This window comes from Cervus elaphus, chromosome 2 (assembly GCF_910594005.1).
Source record: "Cervus elaphus chromosome 2, mCerEla1.1, whole genome shotgun sequence".
Taxonomy (NCBI): domain Eukaryota; kingdom Metazoa; phylum Chordata; class Mammalia; order Artiodactyla; family Cervidae; genus Cervus; species Cervus elaphus.
Window position 1 is genome coordinate 26,764,697 of NC_057816.1, and position 18,515 is coordinate 26,783,211.

Genomic DNA, 18,515 nt, shown 5'->3' on the forward strand with positions numbered 1-18,515 from the left:
TTTGTAGCTGGGATTTCAACTTTTGTTTTATAGTGTTTTATGACTTCAATAACCCTACTGGATTTTTCTCCTTAAAATTTGTAAGTCATAGTAGCAGATGTTAAAGGGAGTAAAGGGCATAAACTTTCCCATGGTATTTATTTACAGAGGAGTCATTTAGGTGAATATAAAAAGTTCCCAGTGATAAGGGGAGAGTGTAGTTATCTGTGAAATTTTGATTTCTAACTTGGAATCTTTCCATTTTATAGTGTTAGATATATTTTCCCCTGTGTCTTGTGAATTAAGGATGCTGTGGCTATTTGAATATATGTAACCATATTACTACACATCAGGCATCAGCACAGTGGTTAAATTCTGAAACCTGTGAAAATGGTTAGTGCTCCTCTGCCAGGCTGAGGAGCTGGGCCTTCCTCTTTAGTTTTACCCTCCTTGTTCTTTTGGAGAAGGATATTGAGAGGATGTGACAGGTGTTTGGATCACCAGCTGAGGCCTGGCAATCAGAGCCTCCACATGCAATCCCTGTCCTTGTAATACATATTCTGCCCACTGTTCCCACAGTCAGAGCTGTTTCAAGGACACAACCCTGAAAGAGCAAGGCATTGTTGAGACCATCAGGATGGAATACATGACTGAACCCCATTAAGGCCTCTATATAAACTTTTCAGATTCTGGTGGGCAAGTGCAGAGATCTACTGGTTCTGCACCCGCCCAAGACCAGTCTCACATGGGAGGCCCCTTGCTTATTAAATCTGTGTCTAGCAGTCTGGAGTGTCTGCCTCTTTCTTTGGTCTCTCCTTGCTCTCTTTGTATGAAGGCCAGTTTCAGATTTTACCCAGGAAGCTTCCAAGGTTTCCAACCGACATGTTCTAAAGAGGCCATGGACTCTCTCCTGTGGGTTTGTTTCTTTTCCTTTTCTTTTTCTCAACTTTGCAGGAAGGTTTCCCGGCCTTGGGACTGTTGACATATTAGACAGGTTGAATTCTTTGTTGTGGTGCGCTGTCCTCTGCCTTGTCGAATGCTTAGCAGCATCCCTGCCCTCCATCCACTAGATGCCGAGAGCATCTCCTTTCTCAAAGCGCGACAACCGAACATCTCCTCGGACATTGTCAAATGTTTCTAGGAGGAAGAAAAGATGCAGGATTGAACACCCCTCTCCCCCACCCCTTGAGAACCTGGCTTTGGAGCCTCCGCAGAAACCTTTGCAGCCATTAAAGAAGCAGTGACCTTAGAGCAACACTTAGCAATCATTGCTACTTGGCTAAATCTCTTGACTTCTCTGACACTCCGTCTGCTTCTGTGCAAAGTGAGGATAATAACATACATCTTCTAGGGTTGTTGAGATTTCAAAGTCCCAATGCGTGGGAGTCACTTTCATTCTTACCTTTTCCAATGTCAGAGATTCCAACTCACGAAAAGGTGTCTCTCTTTCTTGCCCTGCAAACAGAGCACGACGACTGTGGCAGCGGGCAGCACAACTGTGATGAGAACGCCATCTGCACCAACACCGTCCAGGGGCACAGCTGCACCTGCAAACCGGGCTACGTGGGCAACGGCACCATCTGCAGAGGTAGGCTGGCTGCTCTAGGGGCGAGGCTGCCTGTGAGCTGCCCCCCTGCCCGGGTTATTGGTGCTCCTATCACAGGTCCTTCATGCTTTTCTGGTGACTGACCCGGGCCAGGCTTCCTGTCTCTGGTGGGGTCAGCAGGCAAGGACACTGTGCATCAGAGAAGAATAAAAATGCTCTGAGTCTGACTTTGGGGTAGAAGGAAGAAGATGTGCTTGTGGGTCAGGGCGTGGTCCCATGTCTAGATGGCCGCCTTCAGCTTTGTCTGTTGGCTTGTGTTTGGTTTTTTATTTTTATTTTTTTTCATTTATATATATTAGTTGGAGGCTAATTACTTTACAGTATTTTAGTGGCTTTTGCCATACATTGATATGAATCAGCCATGGATTTATGTGTGTTCCCCATCCTGAGCCCCCCTCCCACCTCCCTCCCCATCCCATCCCTCTGGGTCATCCCAGTGCACCAGCCCTGAGCACTTGTCTCATGCATCCAACCTGGGCTGGCGATCTGTTTCACACTTGATAATATACATGTTTCAGTGCTATTCTCTCAGATCATCCCACCCTCGCCTTCTCCCAGAGTCCAAAAGTCTGTTCTATACATCTGTGTCTCTTTTTCTGTCTTGCATATAGGGTTATCATTACCATCTTTCTAAATTCCATATATATGCATTAGTATACAGTATTGGTGTTTTTCTTTCTGGCTTACTTCACTCTGTCTAATGGGCTCCAGTTTCCTCCATCTCATTAGAACTGTGATGGACGTGCTGGTGGCTGAGGTGGGCATCTGTTCTCTGAAAGCCCTGCTCAGACAGCAAGAGGACCCCACTCATGGCCACTCTCTAGGTATCTGCTGGGATATGATGCTAAAAGTTTCAGCCCCCCTCTGTGTTTGGAACAATTTAGAGGCCAGTGCTCTGGCTTTTGTCAGCATTCAGGACAAATTCCCATTACTCCTCCCGTCTAATGGGAACAGAACAGCCCCTGACTCCTCTCAGCTTTTCTCTCTCGTCTCCGCTCAACTCGCTCTGCGCCAGCGCCTTACTCCGCGCCCTTCCCGCACATGCCAGCCACATTCCTGTCTGGGGCTGTGTGCGTGGGCTCCCCCAGCCCGCCTCCATGCTCATTTCCTTCAGGCCTCCACTCAAGTCTCTGCCGTCCTCAGAGACTTAATCTGATCGCTCGGTCAGAAGGAGACCCCTAGGACTTCTCAGTCCTGTGCCCTTCTTTATTTGTCTTAACCCAGCCTCTCAGAACATTATGCATCGTGTGTTTGTATTTCTGTATTATCTGTCTCCTCATAAGCTCTGTGAGAGTGACCATTTGGTCATGTCTCTCTGCTCTTTCCCATCCAATACAATGGTACCTGGCACCTGTAAGCGTCAGCGATCACTCACTGACTGAGTCAGCCAAAGAGGAAACAGATGTCACACTGAAAAAGAGGCAAGATCTATATTAAAAAAAAAAAAACAAAACAGGAAATAACCCTTTGAGTTAGGTATTATTAGTCTCCCCATTTTAGAGGTCACCATATTGAGACACAGAACGGTTAAGTTACTTACTCAAGGACACGCAGCACTCTAGCAGTATTCTTCTGCAGAGATGACATACTGATGATGAGAAATAATATACAGAGACTAAGCCACCATATTCATGCATTAGATTAGAGGAGAATCTTATAATATTGATTGTATTCTGGCTCAGTGAGGTTGGGGTAAACAGCCTCATGCATGACTGAGAGGTAAATGGGTGAAAGTTTTTAATGGCAGTTTGACAAAATCGATCTACTTTTAAAGTAAATCTGAAGGGTCTTAGAGAGATTCTCTTGATTCCATTGACTTTACTTCTTGAAATATGTTCCAAGTATATGCTTTTGAGGGAGAAAAAAATGCATGTACAGGGATATGTTTGCTACATTATTTGTATTCACTGAAAACCAAAAACATCCCAAGTGTCTGGCAGTAGTGGAATGATTTAATTTATCTGGAGTATTGTTTCATGGAATAGAATACAGTGGTTTGAAGTTCTGAGCATATGTATGCACACACATGTGCACATGCATATACACACCCATACTAAAATAAATACTTTTGAGAGAAAAAAAGAAAAAGACATATAACCAAGTTACAGAACAGTATATATAGTATCATCACTTGGCTAATTTATATAAATATCTATACATGTATTTATGTAAATGCAGTGACATGGCAAGCATGCAGACTCTTCACCTTATTAACCATGGGGATGGGTGAAAAAGGACATTCACTCATTGCTATGAATTCAGTATTGTTTGTGTCTCCTCTAGTGGGCATTTATATATGTAATATTTGTGGTTTTAAAAAAGCTCCATGAGGCAAATAAAGAAAAAACACTATTGCTCAGTTTTTAAAAGAAGACTTGAATATATTTCTAAAACAAAACAAAAAAGGAACATAAATATTAATATAATTCCACGGAATATCAAGCCCCTGCTGGTGCATGTGATCTACTGCTGTAAATCTGAGGAGCAATGCAGGGAACTGATCTTAATGCATTTTGTTCAGAATGATCTTACTTCATAAAATGATAGTGGTTGCACCAGGTGAGTGAGCTTGTTTGCCAGTCCCTCTCTTGCCATATGTGCTAGGTTGTAGCTTCATCTCTTGTGGAGTTTGAAAGTCCCCACTGCAAAAAATATGAGTTCAAATAATATTTCTGATGTCCACAGACTCTGAAAATACATCTTCCCCTAAAATTATAAATAATGATAATAATTTTCTTAACATAATTTTCCTGGTCAGTCACGTTAACCTCAATAAAATCAGGAGAATCTTGGATTTCATCAGTGTTGTGTGGGGAGGCATTGCAGCGGAGATGAAAAATTGGTGAGTTGGGGTTTAGACCTGATTTCCTTACTGGTGGGTTGTCACTTCTGTATTTTTACGTACTACAATTGGGTCAATATCACCTTCAACATTTATCCAGTAGTGTTATTGTGAAGAATTATTAAAGGAATATACATCACTGTTTTAAGCTATCAAATGCTATAAAAGTGAAGACAGTATTATTGGTGGTACAATGATGAAGGACAAGGAAGAGGCAGTCCATGAGTTGGCTTGAATCTCAGCCTTGTGACTGAGGTACCCAACTATGTGTCTGTTTCAAGGCATACATTTTGTCGTTGAGTTTTCCACTTGTAACTGAATCATTTATAGAGGGAGTTGGACCAGGAGAATCAGACAGCTTGAACTAATTTATTTTTTTCTTTAATGTTTAAAGCTTTGCTAGACATGGTGTTGTTCATGGAATTGGCTACATCTGGGTAGAAGTGAACACTGCTAACACTTCTGTTAACAGGCAGAACACAAGGCAACAGTTTCTTGAACGATGCTAATTAGTGCAAATCCTCTCAGATGGGCTCTCCTGGTGACTGATGCCCATGTAAGGAGCTTTGGTTTGTTTTGTTTTTCTCACGGAGATGGAAAAATACTCTCCCAGCTTCAACAACAGTCATTAAGTAAGTGCAAGGCACCTTGTGCATGTGTTCACATATGTCATCTCATCTAATTCCCACCATAACCCTGGGAGGTTGGCGACATTGTCCTTTTTCAGGGGTAAATCTTGAATAAGTCATAGCTGAGTCTGATGAAACCTAGTGGTTATGACTGCTTTTCGTTTCTGTCCTCCCCTGACCTTCCCTTCTTCTTTCTTTTTCTTTCCATTTGTCTTCCTTTTCTTTCTCTCTCCCCTGCATCTCCCTCTTCCTCTCTGGCTGTTGATCATTTAACACACACACTCTCACCTTCTCTCTCTTCCTCTCTCTCTTCAACTAGAAACTCTGATTGCACTGTCTCTTCCCCCCTTTATTCTACAACCCATATTATAAAGTTCACATTCTTGATAAACAGGCAAAAGAATTTAAGCTATGCAGCATCTGTTGTTGAATATTTTGGCATTTGAGGTTAAATGGAAAAAGTACTCGCAAACTGTTGCAGATCAGATTTATATAAGCAGACGTAAAGGTTGGGGTTGTCTGTGGAAGAGTATTTATCTGCTTCCACCCTCCCGCTTTAACCTAGAACTGAAGGTAGCTTTAAGCAGGCAGCTGTTGATAAATTGCTGATAGTTTAAGCCCTCTCTCTTGTCTGTCATTAGGGCTGGATAAGATGTGATGATGCTTGAAAACATTCTTGTCTTAATGACTGATAATATTGACACTGGTTTCATAAACATACAGTGAGTGTGAATTCTGTGTCTGGAGTGTAGCTTGCAGCATGAAAGGAGCAAGAGGCAAATAAAACAAGGTCCAGAGAGAGTCTGCCGTTCAGTTTGGGAAGGGGATTTGAGCAAATGCTTCCAAGCCAGTTGAACAATTTACAAAATGGCACTGTCTCATGTGGAAGAGGCTTATAAAGAATCGCTCAAAATACAGAGCCATGTGGAAGACATATTATGTGTTAGTTAGGACTCCTCTGACTGCAGATCAAAGAAATCTCCTGGCGGGACTGGCTTGTAATTTGCAGAACTTGGGGTAAGATGAGTGTGGGATCCTTGTTTAAAAAATCTGGTTTTTAAAGGAGTGAAACCATAGAGCTTTTGCCTCTCTTCTGGGGTCTCTTTCTCCACCTATCTTGATGTTTTTATTTCCTATTTAATGTCACTCCTTTGGCCGTGGCGATACTCCTAGGGTGAATGCAGACCACCCCCTACACACACACTTGCACATGCGCCTGGCCCACTGACTGCAGGGCTCCCATGTGCCCTGACTGAGGTGCTGTGACCTGGCTGGGCAGGGTCCCTCGAGCCCACTGACCCAATCCACAGCAGATGGGCAGCCCAGGGGACTGCACTCTCCCCACTGGGTCCCTGGATCACTGAGGACTGCGCCTGCACGCCGCCTGCTGGGGGCTGGGGGTGGCACGACCATGCTCCACCTGGAAACACCCAGAGCCTGCGTGTCCAAACCCCACCTCCCCGTGTCTGTGCACAGGACCCTGCTGGAGACACAGGGTGGCAATTGTCACTGCTTTCAGGGACTGCGGAACAGAGAGCTGAGAACCCATCCTAGAGAGGGAGGAAGAAGTGGGAGTTGTGTTGGGCAGTCCCGACGTGTGGTCCTCTGTCCCGTTGAACCTCACCTAGAAAGCTTAAATTCAAGGATGAAATTATGAAGAACTTGAAGATGGTGGCCACAGAACGTGAATTCTCAGCTGCTTCTGAATTGGGGGTTCTGTGCAACTGTGCTGGTTCCATGCTTTGTGAAGTAACACCTGTCTATCAGCATTAGTGAGCTTTCTAGGCGGGTCATAGAACCTGAAGCAAACTGGTGCTGGGACCCAGGGTCAGCTGTCCAGGAGCTGGGCTGCTGTGGGAACTCGCCCCTTCTGTCTTCTTGCCGCTGCTTTGTGGGTTGGCTTCATACCCTCATTGCAGTCTGGCTTCCGGTTTGCCCATGTCGCTGAGAGTCAGATCCTCTGTTTTGTAGGTTCAAAACATTGGCCGTATCAGCATACCTGAGATGGTTAATCTCTCGTGGATCAATATATTAATTTATTATGATAACTGTCAGGGTTTGAAAGCCTACAAATGACACCCTTGTTTTCCCCCAGCTGTATTGAGAATCAGTTAGGAGGCAGATGAAGAGATCAAGCCACTGGAGACCAGAATGTTAATATGAATATTGGTAAAGATGATGCCAGAGAACATGGCTTATGTATGTGACAATCATATTCATAGTACTGAACACCCAAATTGGTCAATTTATGCAGCCAGTAACAATTGAACCAGGGCACCTCATGGAGGATCTCTACTAAGGCTTCCTATGCAGTTTAGGGCAGGAGGCACCCCAGAAAGGGTTTATCCAGTGGGTGTCCTGACTGCTAGAGCAATAGGGAGGCGAGAACTAGGCTGAACATGTCCAGTTCCTCTCTCCACTCATCAACAATTGGGGGGAAATGAGAAGAAGGAGCAAGAGGCCAAGGGGAAATAACTCCTGGGGAATCAGATAAATGGAAAAGAAGCACCTCTCTCCGCCACCCCACCCCCCAATCCACGAAGAATTTCTATTAAGACGTGGCAAAATGTTTGTGTTTCTAGTTTCACCTTTATTAAATGAAAGATAGGCAGGGAACCACTTCTCAAAATTCAAAATTGTTTAAGTGAAAAATCAGAGCCAGTGAGTTAAGTGGGAATTTTATTGGCTCATCTTCTTAGTATCCGTTCATCTGCCACAACCATCTCCATGGTGGAAATAGTCTTTCCAGAGTCAGTTCCAAAGCTAGTGTGATGTCCTTGCTCAAAACCCACCAGCATTTCAGGAAACAGGGACTGGTGTCACACTCCTGGTGTCCCCACAGTGTCCTCTGTTTTCTGGAGAAGTAGATTAATTAGCCACCCGTTGCCCAGTGTTTATTTTCGAACCATGCAAGGGGCTGTTTAAGTACTTTATATTTTGTGGCAATGTGGTTTTGTTTTCCCTAGTCTTCTAAGTCCAAGAAGCCCATCTTCGTCTCAGTCTGGATGAGCACCCCTCTTCTGTCCTCCAAAGAAACCCTTTAAACACTACTGCAGTCTTTGTTATAATCTGCTGCAGTTGCCTGTTGACTCATCTCTTGATTTGGAGGTCATGGCTGTGCATCTCTGTTTAACCAGCATTTAGCACAGAGCTAAGCATGTTATACTGCTCAAGAGCTTCTTGATGAATAAACACATGAAGATGCCTTTCTATTGGAACATTCACTTGTTTGTCTAGAAGCTTTTACAAGGACGTGAAAGTCCACCTGGGACACAGAGGCACCTCGCTTCTAGAGCCTTACCCCAGGCTTGAGGAAATCATTGCTCCCACAGGTAGATGGGCAAACTGACTTTAATGTTGAGTCTGATAGCTAATGGATCACTGACTTTCAAAGAAAATCTTTGCAATAAAATTCAATTCACTGTAGAAGTTCCTGAAACATAGGTGAATTCTTCAGGCACTTCAGAATGTCATGGTACTCCAAACTCATTTATTATGAGCGTGCTTGCATTGAGGTGCATGTGCAGAGGGGCTGCTTCTAAAATTTCTGTTTGAGGGGATGCTGGATCAATTGTACAAGAAGGATACACAGTCGGGAGCAGAAGGCCAGAGAAGTTTTGATATAGACAGAAAGGTTAGTATGACCCCTCATGCTAAAGATGTAAATGAAATCCTGAATTAATAAATAATAGATGTATCTCACATGCACAAAGATGCTTTCAGAGACTTGAAGGCAACATGAAAGGAAAGGAGAGGGAAAATAAAAGGAAAATTATTTTAATAACATATCACTGACGATAATAAAAATTGGTCAACTGCTAGGCTGTGAATCAGATAAGTGATATTCAAAGATTTTGAAGGAAAGTAGCAAGGGGACTAGGAAAGCCTTTGGCAAAAGTACTTAGTACTCTAGAGAGAGTTTTGAAATGTGGTTAAAACAGAATGAGGAAGAATTCAGGAAGATCTCAGTCTAGAAGTCTGCCTTCAGATGTGCAGACAAAGTGTTGGCAAGAATGGTGCAAGGCAAGATTGAATGATTTTGTGGGATAGTTTGACCCATTTAGACCCAAGGCTATTTGTAAAAACATATTCATATTGATAAATTGATGAGGGTTGTGAGTATATTTCTGAGTTCTTTGGAGTAAAGCCTAACCTCTTCAGCAAGGCACTCAAGACCCTATGACAGCTTGGCTGCCTCTGAATATTCCAAGCCTTATCTCTTAAAATATCATCTTCCCCCATTTCCTCACCAGTCATGCTTGTCAGTTAACTAACCTTACTCCTAACAGAACAGCCAGATGACCTCATGCCCCTCTCCTCTCCTTGGGATCATTTATTATCCTGGAGTGAATCTGTTCATCCTCCTTTTATTCCAGTTGACATCCTGTTCATACTTGTTAGGCCAGCTCAAGACCTTGTGCTTCCTGGGTGCTCAGTAATTAGGTAATGATGCAGAATGAGACTTGGCCAGTTCATCTGACACAAATCAACTCTGCTCTTGTAGCTTGATGTATTAATTACCACTAAATCTAGACCACCAGTGAGAAAATCAAAGGAAAATTAAAATTTTAAAGCCAGTGCTTGTGCAATATCTGTTTCAATGTTTTAGAAAATCATCAACGGACCTGCTACTTAAGTTCAAAGACATTGTCTGTTGTACATAGAAAATTCATTTATTCTGCTTTATGTTTCATTCCTACAGATACTGAATGCCCCATAAATACTGAACGTCCTGTGGATACTGAATATAATTATACGAGAAATGATTTAAGTCTTTTAGCCTGTTTTGAGAGATACTAAGCTGCTGCTGCTTTTTTTAATATTTTCATTTATTTTTTTCCATCTATTTCAACAACTTTTTTTTTCTTTTTAGATTTGACCTCTTTCTAGACTCATTCACTTATTTACTCTGCAGTTCTGAAGTGGGCTATGTTTAGAGCTGGAGGGCATGTAACATGCTGGAGAGCCAAGGTAATAGGGAACCATGACAGGTTACCAAGCATACAGCTCTGCCCTTCATGTTCTGAGAAATTTCTATTTCCATAGCCACCTGCCCATCGCAGTGCATCACGTGCTTTTGGAGGGGGCGTTGCCTTTTCATACTGTGTCCTGGCTTTATGTGAGCGATGGAAAACGTTCAGGAGACTCAGATTAGTATTCCACTGTGTGGCCCCAAACAGCATGGCATCCTTTTCTTTGCTGCTCATTTAACTTTCAACTATAGATAAACTTGAGATCACTTTGTTCTATAAAATGAAGTTCTTTTTTTTTTATTCTGAGTGCATGTTGGAGGTTTAGAGGGTTTAGATGTCACCATTGTCCTCTCCCTTCCTGAAGTTTCTTTTTTATTTGTTTATTTATTTTTTCATTTATTTTTATTAGTTGGAGGCTAATTACTTTACAATATTGTAGCGGTTTTTGTCATACATTGACATGAATCAGCCATGGATTTACATGTATTCCCCATCCCGATCCCCCCTCCCACCTCCCTCTCCACCCGATCCCTCTGGGTCTTCCCAGTGCACCAGGCCTGAGCACTTGTCTCATGCATCCAACCTGGGCTGGTGATCTGTTTCACCCTAGATAATATACATGTTTCGATGCTGTTCTCTCGAAACATCCCACCCTCACCTTCTCCCACAGAGTCCAAAAGTCTGTTCTGTACATCTGTGTCTCTTTTTCTGTTTTGCATAGAGGGTTATCGTTACCATCTTTCTAAATTCCATATATATGTGTTAGTATGCTGTAATGTTCTTTATCTTTCTGGCTTACTTCACTCTGTCTAATGGGCTCCAGTTTCATCCATCTCATTAGAACTGATTCAAATGAATTCTTTTTAATGGCTGAGTAATATTCCATGCTGTATATGTACCACAGCTTCCTTACCCATTCGTCTGCTAATGGGCATCTAGGTTGCCTTCCTGAAGTTTCAAATCAGTGGAAAATAGATGCGGGTCAGCGAGGGAATCAGAGTGCGGCCTGTATCTTGGGCTCCCTGGGGTCGTCAGGCCCCCATTTCGGGGTCACCCTCTCCTACTCTGTCATTGTAGGGGAGGAGCTGGAAGAGAGGAAGCAGAGTCCTGAGAGCACAGAGGTGGGCAGTTCTGGGATCTTACTGTGCCTGAGACCTGAGAAAAGAGGACTTGCATTGTGCTGGGGACACGGTCTTAGGGGCACACATCATCCAGTCTTCATCACACTTGCCAGGTAGACACTTCTCCTCATAAAGGAAAAAAGCTGTTACTTGGGTATGGAGACGCAGAACCTGATAACAGTCATTCTGCTGCCTGAGGGCTGGAGAAGAAAGCATGACAAAGACTCTCTCACCTCCACTGTTCCACCTCCAGAAAAGCGAACCTATTTCGGATGCATTCATATGATTCCTAATAAAAGTAGATTGATAATAACAGTTGCATGAGTATTGTGGTATCACTACTGCAGTGTTAAGCAGCACTAAAATAACTTCAGCCTTATTTGTAAAGTCACTGTCATGAAAATTCTTACCAAGGACTGTTACTAAGTTTAGATATGTATGTATGTATTACATTCCTTAAGGGGAGCAGGAAGAATGCTTTATAATACTGATTTAATTCTAAAAGAGAGGGAAGAGTCTCTAGGCCCACGAATGTATTATTATGCTTAAAATTTCAATAATGCTTACTATAAAAGATGAGACTGGAGCTTAAAAATAGAACTGATTGTATAGTTTAAGCCATCAAGAGGCATTATGTTCATCAGCTTGATAAAGAAAGGCAGAAAGACACAGAAGCTGTATTGCAGTCTTGAAATGAGCAGCGGTGCATTAAGAAGACAGGTACAAAAGGGAAGTTTGTGTGGTGCAAGGGGCAAAATACTGGTTGTGTTATCTTGACTTAACAAGGAAGACCTTGATGCAGTCTTTTCATATCCTCTGCCCTCAGGTGCATTTTTTCCTGGGCAAAAAAGTGTCTCCTGGATGCACTTAAAGCACTTTCCATCACTTAACCAAAGTCAGTGCTTACCTTTTTTTTTTTTTTTATCAGTGCTTACCTTTTAAAGTTTGCAGTCCAGTAGACATAACCGCATCCCTAGGGGCTTAAGGGATACACATTAAACTAGCTTGTATCTCAGCGGGAGTGGAAATATGATACTTAGACAAGTGTTAATTCTTTTGAGTGCATTTTGAGGTTGCATTTTGGTGAGTTAAATAGATGTGTCTTATCCATAATTGTCACATGCTAAATGACTCATGAGATTAGTAGACACATATAAATATATATCAGTCGATTTTATTTTAAAACAGGCTACTGAACATTGACTTTCTGGTGAAAAATCAAGATAAGACTGTCTTTCTTTCCTAAGGAACAATTCTCAATGGACCAGGAGACTTCCTTTAGGCAACATTATGGAAAGATGCCACAGTTGATCTGTAGGCTGTCTGCTCAGTGATGATCTGTTTAGGGGAGCAGTTATTTGCGAAATACCTAAAGTATTTCACAACTGGTACTTTTATAGGTGACACCAGCTATACTTGCCATACCCACCTCAGCCCAGAATATATGCAAAGTGCATTTACCTTTTGTAGAGCTGAAAAAATCTAGTACCTGGATGGATGCCATATTTTAAGGCAAGATTGGTATGCATAGATCTGATTCTTCTTAATGACTATTGCATTATGAAAGCTAAGCAGTCATGAGCCTAGAACAGGTTCTAATGCTTGGTCTGCTTGGCCCGGAAACTTCTTAATGTTACTTTAGAGGCTTACCTTGATTCAGATCTTTTTTGTTTTTTTAATATATATATATATATATAACTGAAGTATAGATGACTTACAGTATTTCAGATATACAGGAAAGTGATTCAATTAAAATATATGCATATATTATTTTCCAGTATAGGTTATTACAAGTTATTGACTGTTGTTCCCTGTGCCATATAGCAAACCTTTGTTGCTTGTTGCATATCTCTGTTTGAGTTAGAAATATAGCATTCTATTCATACTAAGTCAAACAAGTAGAATAAAAATGTCATAAATTTTTAGTTAGGCAAAAATTCATAAGTTTTCTAAAATATGTGTTATATATATTGTTTATATTTATGCATACAAAAACTTTTCTACTATGCTTCATAAAAGCTTAAGAAAGAACATCAGAAAAAAAAGAATAGATGGAGAAATTGGAAAGCAAATTAAATGAAATGGGAGCATTGAATATGAAATAGAAAAAGTGAAGCAAACTAGATAAAAGTAAAAGATCATTATATAGTCCAGTTGTTTTTAAGCATGACTGCTCATTAGAAACATCCTGAGCTCTGGAGAAAAGAAAGCAATACCTGGGCATTTGTATTCTTCAAAAAATTTCAAGATAGTTCTGATATGCATCTGGATTTTTTTAATTTATTTATTTTTCATTTATTTTTATTAGTTGGAGGCTAATTACTTTACAATATTGTAGTGCATCTAGATTTTAAAAAGTGATTACAGGTTTTTCTATTAAATAATAGTTTTGGTGATATAGCATTCTATTATTCTCTTGTTGATCAATTATGATCAGTTCAGTTCATTCACTCAGTCATATCTGACTCTTTGAGACCCCATGGACTGCAGCATGCCAGGCTTCCCTGGCCATCACCAACTCCTGGAGCTTACTCAAACTCATATCCATTGAGTCCGTGATGCCATCAACCATCTCATCCTCTGTCATCTCCTTCTCCTTCCGCCTTCAATCTTTCCCAGCATCAGGATCTTTTCCAATGAGCCAGTTCTTCACATCAGGTGGCCAAAGTATTGGAGTTTCAGCTTCAGCATCAGTCCTTCCAATGAATATTCAGGACTGATTTCCTTTAGGATGGACTGGTTGTATATCCTTGCTGTGCAAGGGACTCTCAAGAGTCATCTCCAACACCACAGTTCAAAAGCATCAATCATGAAGCAATGATATTAAGTAATAGCTACATAATCACATTGTGAAAGATGTTTACTAGTTTTCAAAATCAATAGCTAGATAAAAAATAAAAGATAATTAGAATTGCAGGCCTTAATGGGAATATAATTAACTTAAAAATAAAAGATAATTATATACGATTTGGGAGGTCAAGCAGAGTGCTGTGGTAAATGGAAGTGCATATGCATGTGTTTCATCCACCCAGCCAGTCTATGTCTTTTGGTTGGTTCATTTAATCCTTTCCATTTAAGGTAAATATTAATATGCATGATCCTGTTAACATTTTCTTGTTTGGATTTATTTTCTTAGGTCTTTTCTTCTCTTTCCTTCCTAGAGAAGTTCCTTTAGCATTTGTTTTAAAGCTGGTTTTGTGGTACTGAGTTTCCTCAGCTTTTGCTTGTTTGGAAAACTTTTGATGTCTTCATTAGATCTGAAGGAGAGTCTTTCTGAGCAGAGTATTCTTGGTTGTAGGTTCTTCCCTTTCATCTCTTGAAATATATCATGCTATTGCCTTCTGGCTTGTAGAGATTCTGTTGAGAAATCAGCTGATAAACTGATGGGAGCTCCCTTGTATGTTATTTGTCATTTTCCCCTTGTTGTTTTCTTAATATTTTATCTTTGTCTTTAATTTTTGTCAGTTTGATTACTATGTGTCTTAGTGTGTTCCTCCTTGGGTTTATCCTGCCTGGGACTCTGCTTCCTGGACTTGACTATTTCCTTTCCCATGTTCAAAAAGTTTTCAGCTATTATTTCTTCAAATATTTTCTGAGATCCTTTCTCTTGTTCTTCCTCTTATGGGACTTCTACAATGCAAATGTTAGCGCATTTAAAGTTGTCTCAGAGGACTGTTAGGCTGTCTTCATTTCTTTTTATTCTTTTTTCTATATTCTATGACAGTGATTTCCATGATTCTGTCCTCCAGTTCATTTATCCATTTTTCTGCCTCAGTTATTCTGCTATTAATTCCTTCTAGTGTATTATTCAGAGAAGGCAATGGCACCCCACTCCAGTACTCTTGCCTGGAAAATCCCATGGATGGAGGAGCCTGGTAGGCTGCAGTCCAATAGGGTCGCTGAGAGTCGGATACAACTGAGCGACTTCACTTTCACCCATTGGAGAAGGAAATGGCAACCCACTCCAGTGTTCTTGCCTGGAGAATCCCAGGGACGGCGGAGCCTGGTGGGCTGCCATCTATGGGGTGGCACAGAGTCGGACACGACTGAAGCGACTTAGCAGCAGCACCAGCAGCAGTGTATTATTCATCTCTGTTTGTACTTTGGTTCCTGTAGGTCTTTGGTAAACATTTCTTGCATCTTCTGCAAGAAGATGTTTTTCCCGGGATCCTGGATCATCTTCATTATCATTACTCTGAATTTTTTTTCTGGAAGGTTGCCTATCTCCACTTCATTTAGTGGTTTTTCTGTGGTTTTATCCTGCCTCTTCAGCTGAGACATAACTTTCTGTTTTTTCATTGTGATTAACTTTCTGTAAGTTGGTTTTTGTTTTAGCTGCTGTGGGACTGTGCTTCTCCTGTCTGCCCTATGATGGATGAGGTTAAGAGGCTTGTTTAAGCTTCCTGATGGGCGGGACTGGTGGTGGAAAAAAATGGGTCTTGTCCTGGTGGGCAGGGTCCTCCTCTAAAAAGCTTTAATCCAATTACCTGCTGATCGGTGGGGTTGCACTCCCTCCCTGTTAATTGTTAGGCCTGAGGTGATCCAGCCCTGGGGTCTGTGGGCTCTGGGGTAGGGTTAATGGCAACCTCCAAGAGTGTTCATGCCAAAGTGGACCTTCCAGACTTGCTGCTGCCAATGCCACCATCCCTGCAGTGAGCTCCTGCCCACCCACACCTCTGAAGAAGGCCCTCCAACATGGTTTCAATTCCGTCTCCTGTGGTGTCTCTGCTCCTTTCCTCCGGGTCTTGATGAGCGTAAGATTTTGTTTGCACCCTCCAAGACTGGAGTCTCTGTTTCCCCCAGTGCTGTGGAAGTCTTGTAATCAAATCCCACTGGCCTTCAATGCCAGATTCCCTGGGCATTCCCAGTCCCTTTGTCAGATCCAGGCGGGAAAGCCTGATGTGAGGTTCAGAACCTTAACAACGGGAGGGAACCTTAACTTCTTTGGTATGATTGTTCTCCAGTTTGTGGGTCAGCCACACTGCCAGGAGGGATTTGATTTTATCGAGATTGTGCCCCTCCTGTCCTCTTGCTGCAGCTTCTTTGTCTTTGGATGTGGGGTATCTTTTCTTGGTGGGTTCCAGTGTCCTGTCGATGGTTCAACAGCTAGTTGTAATTTTGGCTCTCTCACAGGAGTAGATGAGCACACATCTGTCTACTCCACCATCTTGAACTGGAAGCCAATTTAGATCTTTTTTAAGACAAAGGATGAATTGAAAAACATTTACAAAGAATGTGCAAATGTCACCTGAATTTGGTGGTAGTGGTCACTGTGATTCTTCCTCAACAGGATTTTTGTGGGATGCTACACTCATACTGACTAGCAGAACGTGATGAGGTTCTCTCTTGCCTGCTTTCACATTTCTGTCTCACCCTATCTCCAATGCAAGGATGCGTTTCTTCATTTCAGCCTCACACATGCCACTCTGTTTTCTAGAATAAAGTTAGGTATATTCCTGGGAGAGTAATTCAGCTCTGTAGACAATTGCTCAGAGACTTAGTCCCTAAAATACAGCTATCTTCCAACTCAACCAAACTGGGTTCGGTATCTCCTTCTGTTTCTTTTTCCCAATCTTCTCATTTACACATTGTTATTGTTGTTCAGTTGCTAAGTTGTGCCTGACTCTTTGTGACTCCTTGAATTGAATTTATACATAGATGTTTATTTTCCAGGACATCTGTATTGTACCTTGTCCTGTGATAATGAACCAATCTCTTGTTACTCGTTTCCTTATTTGCTAATAGATATAATGACATTGTCAAATTTTTCTCACCCTTACCTCCTAAATTTTAGGGAAAACGGGCAGGTAGTAAGGCTAACATGTGAAACTGCTTGTATGAAGTTAGGACACAGTGGTAGCCTCTGTCAGAGACAAGCTTCGGAATTTCAGTAGTTTCTAAATCGTAAGTTCTTATTTATCACACGCTAAGAGGTGATGGTGAGTGGAGGTCATGCTCCACACAGCAATACAGGGGCCCACTCACCTCCCCCCTTGTAGCTGTGACCTCTTCTTGGTTCTCAGAATTCTCACCGTTTCATCAGCAGATGGGAAAAGAGAATTAGTTCTTATGTGGGAGGTTTGCATGGCCCAGATCTAAATGTGGTGCATACTTCTTTGCTCACGTGGCATTGAGCAGAATTAGGTTGGTGGCCGCCCTTAACAATAGAGCAGAATGTCTGTGAACTTGGGAAGGAGAGGGAGGCCACAGCCATCAGTGAACACTCACAGTCTCTGCTGTGTTATTGTTATAAACACAATTCTAAGTGAGTAAAAATGACTAGATTATTATTTGTAGAAAATAACTTTCCATATGCGATTCTAAAATGGATTCTGGCTGATGCACTGTGAAGATCATTTGTAGACTTTCAAATAAGAAAGACTGGGAGGAGCCTGGGTTTAAAATGGTCTCCAGTTGAATGCACTTATTCTTTCCAGCCATGTCATCACCACTTCTTTCTGGCTTCCGTCAAATTAAAGAGAGTTCACTTTTTATCTAAGCTTCTGATCCAGCCTGTTACAAGAAAAATTGAGAAACTCCTTTATGGGTCACTTGAAAGTAATGCAAAAAACTCAGAATCATTAAACATCTCTTGAGTAGAAGTGCCAGTGACATAGTAAAGTAAGTCTGTACCTGAGCCCTGGATCTCATAATTCTGGGAATTAAATAATCGATTTCTGCTTGTTAATACAACTCTCTTCCTATGGTTTGTGATCATTTCTTCCCAAATCATTGAATTTTCTATTTTTAAATTTGCAATACACAAATCATGTGTTGGTTCTCTTGCACTGTGTCCTATCATTTTACTTACTTAGGGATAATACTGTTTTTAATGTGCCATATTCTGAAACAGACACGGGGCAGGGATGAGGCAAAATTTCAACTATTTATTCAAATATAATTTATACTTTCAAGTTGTGTTAGGAATAATGTATGAAGATAGATTTTCTTTTAAGTAGAATATTAAAATTTCCTAAAGTGGATATTTTGCTTAAGAGACTATATAAATGTAGGAGGAATTCTAGATATTCTTCTAAAACATAGCCTATTTTTGGAGATGTGACAAGATGAGATTGGAAAATGGTTTGATTTCAGCCTCCTAGAGTCTTTAAAGCAAAGAATTGACTTTTGGCATCTAGATGGCAAACGCTGTTTTGCACAGATAAGGATATTGGATAGTATATTCATTTATAGTATCTCTCTAAAGACTGTATTAAGTAGAAGAAAAATAAAAAATTTCCTAAAAGATGACTTGCTTTATGTTTAACAAAACAAAGTAAAACATACACGTGCCATACACAAATGTATGGTCTGAAGTTAGTAGAAGACATAAAGGCTCTAGGATAGCAATGCCCTAGCAATTAT

General features: G+C 41.3%; 1 protein-coding gene across 2 annotated transcripts in view; it reads left to right on the forward strand.

The window, feature by feature from the left end:
- Positions 1-18,515, forward strand: part of NELL1 (neural EGFL like 1) — a 1,027,621-nt gene that overhangs the window by 629,362 nt on the left and 379,744 nt on the right. For both annotated transcript variants that reach the window (XM_043875125.1, XM_043875116.1), the window contains exon 14: positions 1,445-1,567. In XM_043875125.1, the coding sequence (XP_043731060.1) occupies positions 1,445-1,567 (123 nt within the window). The remainder of the gene's footprint in view (positions 1-1,444; positions 1,568-18,515) is intronic.